The sequence below is a fragment of the Chaetodon auriga genome, chromosome 16, assembly GCF_051107435.1.
Source record: "Chaetodon auriga isolate fChaAug3 chromosome 16, fChaAug3.hap1, whole genome shotgun sequence".
Classification (NCBI taxonomy): Eukaryota; Metazoa; Chordata; class Actinopteri; order Chaetodontiformes; family Chaetodontidae; genus Chaetodon; species Chaetodon auriga.
The window spans coordinates 10935001-10940201 of NC_135089.1; the positions used below are offsets into that span (position 1 = coordinate 10935001).

Consider the following 5201-nt stretch of genomic DNA (forward strand, 5'->3'; position numbering starts at 1 on the left):
CGAGGATTGGTCCTTTTCATTACTAGCTGTTGGGTGGGAAGTGGAGGTCAGCCCTGTTGTGTTAAACTGAGAGGGTGTTAGCTGGACTGAAGGATAGGAATTCCTACATTGCTTTTGTGTCTGTTAGATTGGAAGGGCTGCTTCCTTGGGTTCTACTGCTTAGATTAGACCATGTAAACTGTATTTCTTGCATGCACATGTTAAGCAACACTTTCCCTAAGCCATGAAGAAGTATTAATGTGGTTTAAAAAAAGCCTACATGTCGGAACAAGGTGAAGGAGTTTAGGTGTGTGTCTGTCTGGATGTGGATGCTCCAGGCCTGTAGCAGGGGGGGATCTCCCAGCCTCTCTTCTCCTGCCAGGGTAAACGTTCCCTGGGCCTTAGGGGCGTATGCCGCTCCCCCCTACCCTCAATCTCTTCTCTCCCATTGTTTGAGCTTGCTTTGACAGGGTCATACACTTCATTCAGTATTTACACACCTGATCAACAGCCCATAGAGCACACAGCAAGCAGAACTCAATGCACCAGCCTCTGAGGAATGCTGCCGTCACACTTCAAACACAACGAGGCAAAGCAACGGCTGGCGTTTTTTATGAATTGGTTTATGAAAGAGTCATCAGTCACAGCGCTACGCCTCTTGATGCTAGCGGATGGGCAAAGAGTACATGCATTCATTGACGACACATCCACGGCGAAGAGTAATGATGCCGTTGGAGCGGGCTCTGGAGCTGACCTTTTCTCTCCTCTTCTTGTCAGGTAGCAAAGGTGGAGTACGTGAGGAGGAGACCGAAGCTGAAAGAGGTCTTTGTGCGGTTAGAAGACCACCTGGAGTGTGTGTGCACGTCACAGCATCATGTGGTGGAGCACTCAGATGCAGAAACAGGTAAAGTTATGATATGTCATTCTCACATTATCAGAAATGGTGTCCCAGCATTGACTTGAAAAATCACCCTGAGGCTGTTTGATTGCTGAGTCCCATCCTACGTCATCATGCATCATCATGCTTTCCTGCCGTCCTCCGTCTGTCTAATGTCCCCTCGCTCTGTCTGGCTCTTTGGCTTTGCACTGGATGACCCTTTCCTATGATTGCTCCCGAACAGACAGGCACACCTGCGAGGTGGCCCGCTATTGCAAAACTGTAAAGCTTGTGTGTTTGCGCCTAGTTAGGCGAGGATGTGTGTGTTTGTGTGTGTGAAAGTGTATGCAAGTCTGTGTGTTAAGGGAGGGTGTCCAAAGGCTGCTTGGCATGACAGCAGGTAAATCCACCATTGCCTTGATCTGAAGCCTTTCTCTCCCTGGGAGCAGATAAGCGTTGCGATGTGTGCTGATAAGACATCTCAAGTATTTATAGTGTGTCATATCTTTGAACTCTCTGCTTCTGTCCCAGGGCTGTTCTACCTCTTTCTGTGCCATAAACCCTGCTTCTTGCTTTTAACCCTCCTTCCTATCCTGACTTTGTGTTTTCAGGCCACCGTAGGGCTAAAGGTAAAAAAAGGAAACCTAAAAAGCTAAAGCCCAGCAAGGATTTATTGGCAACATAATAAAGTTGCACTCATTACCTAAGTCCACTGGAGAGCTGTGAAGGGAACAGGTAGGACTTTAGCACCACGGCGTCCTCTCACCTTCTGGCACTGCACTGGCTCAATCAGGGCACAAAGAGGGCCTGCCAATCACCATCGCCAATCACATCACAGCCAATCAGTGTGAGAAGAGGGAGGGCTAAAGAGTAATGCCCCAATGCTGCATGCTGATTATGCACACGACATGCATCTGCTTTGTGTCACAGTGTCGTGCTTGCATGTGGTTGTGTGTTTTTGTTGTGTTATAAAGTACGACAGCACCCACTGCCTGTCACTGCTTGTTTCACTGCTTAAAAGACACCCTATTATCTTTTTTTTTTTGCTTTTGTTTTCCCTCACCTTATCATCTTGTCATCACGGTATTTAGTCTCATTCCTCTCAGTCTGTAACTAAAAGAGAGACTTTTTTGTAAAATAAAAAAAAACAAACACTCTTACTTCGGGCACACACAAAACGACACACACACATTTGGACTGGACAAACTGACGCCTGGAGAAACATGATTCTGAACATCGTGGATCTTTTGTGTGTTGTGTCAGCTTGGTTGAAATGCATGAACAAATTGATGGAATTGGGCACAAAACGCAAAAATCTAATTCGATTTTTTTTCCTTCATGAAGCCCGTACATTGTGTTTGCAAAATTCTGACACTAATCACAGCTTTTTATCTCTCTCCCACAGTGGACGTGAGGTGAGACCAATCAGAACAAGGGACTTCAGTGTGGGAGGGACCGAAACAGAGGATGCCACCAACAGGAGACCTGCTCTGTCCTCTTCCCCACTGCCATGCAACCTTCGTTTCAGAACAAACAAACAAACAAACTTTTGTGTAAAGACGAGACACTGAAAAAACTGATAAATAAGATGCCAAAGGTGCTTTTCCTTAAAAAAAAACAGTAACCAGTGATGACTTCCTCTGTGGTACGTCACCTACCCAGACAACTGAACCCCGCCACTGAGTCAGAGGAGAAGAGAAAGACGCCGCAGAAAGAGGCTGAAGGGAGATGATGAAAGCGATTTGTGCTGAACATTTTGACAGACTTTGTTTGAACAAGACGCACAACAGAAACGGCTATGAAACAGATGGACAAGCTTTCATGGGAATCTGGTGCTCAGACTCTATAACAGCGGTGGAGGACCTCCAGCTGGGCAACATAAAAGTGCCCTGCCCTGTTTAAATGACTCTTGCATACACAGGAAGGAAGAAAGACAGAGGGATATAGGAAAACAATAGAAAGAGAGAGAGAGAGAGAGAGAGAGAGAGAGAGAGAGAGAGAGAGAGAGAGATACAAATGGAGGTGTTTTTTTTTTGTTGTTTTTTTTTCAAAAGACTGTATGGAGTATCAAACATTTTGAGTTTTGGGATGTTTGGTCCAAGTAAAGAGGAAATCTTCTGTGAGACCCCTGGTGGTCTGTGACTTTGCCCACTTGCTATGTACAGTTAAATTTGAGAAGGAAGATGCGCCGCTACTTACAAACTATTTATACGTGTGGACGTTTCTGTCTCTTCCAGTACAAAAGAAAGAAAGAACAAAAAAGATGTTTTAATGATTTTGGAGAAATGCAAGAGTTCGGTGTGGTCCGAACTCTTGCATTTCAAGATCTCAGTGTCATTTTTTTTTTTTTTTTTTTTTAGTCGATGTTATTCTTGTCATCCATGTTTCTTATTATATTACAGCATATCTAAATGATGTCAAGTCTTGTATATGGTTTGGATATATGTGTGCAAGGAGGACATGTGAGAGTCAGTACAGCAAGATGCTTTATTTTTGTTATGAAATATATTAAGCTTACATATATCCAAGCAGGAATTATGTTTATTTCTTTTGTTGTGGTTGAATACCTGTATTTAATCCATTGGAAGAGATGCAACAATGTGGGCAGGGGGTGGAATATACGAGGGAAAAAAGGCTGCCAGTGCTTGTTGGGCCGTGAGCATCAGTGGGGATACAGTGACTCAAACATGGCAACTTCATAGTGAATGTCCATACTGCAGCTTATTCTACAGCCATGACAAGCACTGTCCAATCCTTTATGTAACAAGTGACATTTCACACAATCATGCAAACAGCACATTAAAGTGTGTTCATGCCAATTACACAAAATGTTAGAGTGACTCTAGTGTGCATGTGTACGAGGCGGGAAAAGCAGGGTGTGCGTGTGCACTCACACATGATTTCTCTCCTGCGTGAGGCCATTTTTCACCCATATCACTCTAACGTTGATAAGGAAGATGCCCGCCCGCTCTGCTTCACAAGCACACATGTTGTGCCTGCAGAGAGCAAAGTCCACCTTAAAGAGTGAAGGAGCGAGCGAAGCAAATCGACAAGTGCATGAATGGGCTCCTTGTTTAGCCGGGCTTTACTCCTCTCTTGACAGGAGGACAAATCTCTAATCACTCCACCCTGTGATGGTGCTCACACCTTATGTGGCCACGCACTGTCAGGACAGATGATCATGAGTGCTCTGAGGTGGCCTGAAAACAGTGCAGCGCTGGCCTGAACCTGAGCGATTACTTCCTTAGCAGTTCCTGTAACAGTGATGAATGTGTAACCAAGTCAGTACAACAACAGTCGTCTTGCACTCGGTGTTCAAATGAGGAAGTTTGGTTGAGAGACTCAGAGGCAAAAGGGTTAGTCACTGCAGTGTGAAGGGAGTCAAGTGAAAGTCAAACGAGGAAAAGTTTGACTGAAACATGGCTGTATCGGCTACCGCTGAGTTGTGGGCATCAGATCACACTCACTCACACACACACTCACACACACACACACACACACACACACACACACACACACACACACACACACACACACACACATGCACACACAGCCCACCTGTGAATGAACTAACCATCAATTGACTGGTGCTATATTTATAAAGCTAATGTTTCATCCCTGTTCACATTCACATTGACATCAATGTAAGATAGTGTTCTGAGTAAACCAGGGACCACACTTAGAGCTATTTGATTAAAGAAAGTGCCATTACACCATCACAAAGCCTTTGTTATGTTTCTTTTGGGCTTCCATTGGATAAAGACAGCAATAATCATAATTTATATATTTATGTTTTCAACAATAAATATATTTCTGCTTATGAAACTGTTCGCTGAATGTTGAGTCCCATAATTTATTTGCATTGTGTCTCAAGGACAGTATTTTAGGGTATATTCAAGTTAAGAAGAGAATGTCATGCAGCACTAAAGACAGAGATGGCGTAATGTGCACAAAGGAAGGTCATGGAAGCAAAAGTAAATGAGCAGTATTATGCTGAACAGTATAGCAGAGGGGCCACCCTGCACCAGAAAAACCTGACCTGTTCCCTCATTAGTAACAGACTTTCTTTTAAGTTTTATAAATAACTGTATAATACGCAAAAATGTTAAAGATAGATAGATTTTGTGAGCTCAATTCAGTGGAGTCCACATGTGTTGGTGCTGCCGCAGGAGGCAGGACCGAAGCTGGATGTGATGGTGGTGTGTACAGGAAATGTGAGCTTTTCCAGGCTTGCGGGCTGAGCAGGAGCCGGGCTTTACTCCAGGATCCACCAGCAGCAGACGGTAGGTGCTGGGGGCTTTATTACTTTTGCCCGAGCAGCTCACCCTAATCCCAGAGCTAAGGG

General features: G+C 44.5%; 1 protein-coding gene across 2 annotated transcripts in view; it reads left to right on the plus strand.

Moving 5' to 3' along the window:
- pdgfab (platelet-derived growth factor alpha polypeptide b) overlaps positions 1 to 4615 on the plus strand; it is a 20594-nt gene extending 15979 nt beyond the window's left edge. For both annotated transcript variants that reach the window (XM_076753656.1, XM_076753657.1), the window contains exons 5-6: positions 757 to 883; positions 2262 to 4615. In XM_076753656.1, the coding sequence (XP_076609771.1) occupies positions 757 to 883; positions 2262 to 2275 (141 nt within the window). In that variant the 3' untranslated portion in view covers positions 2276 to 4615. The remainder of the gene's footprint in view (positions 1 to 756; positions 884 to 2261) is intronic.
- Positions 4616 to 5201: the final 586 nt, after the last annotated feature.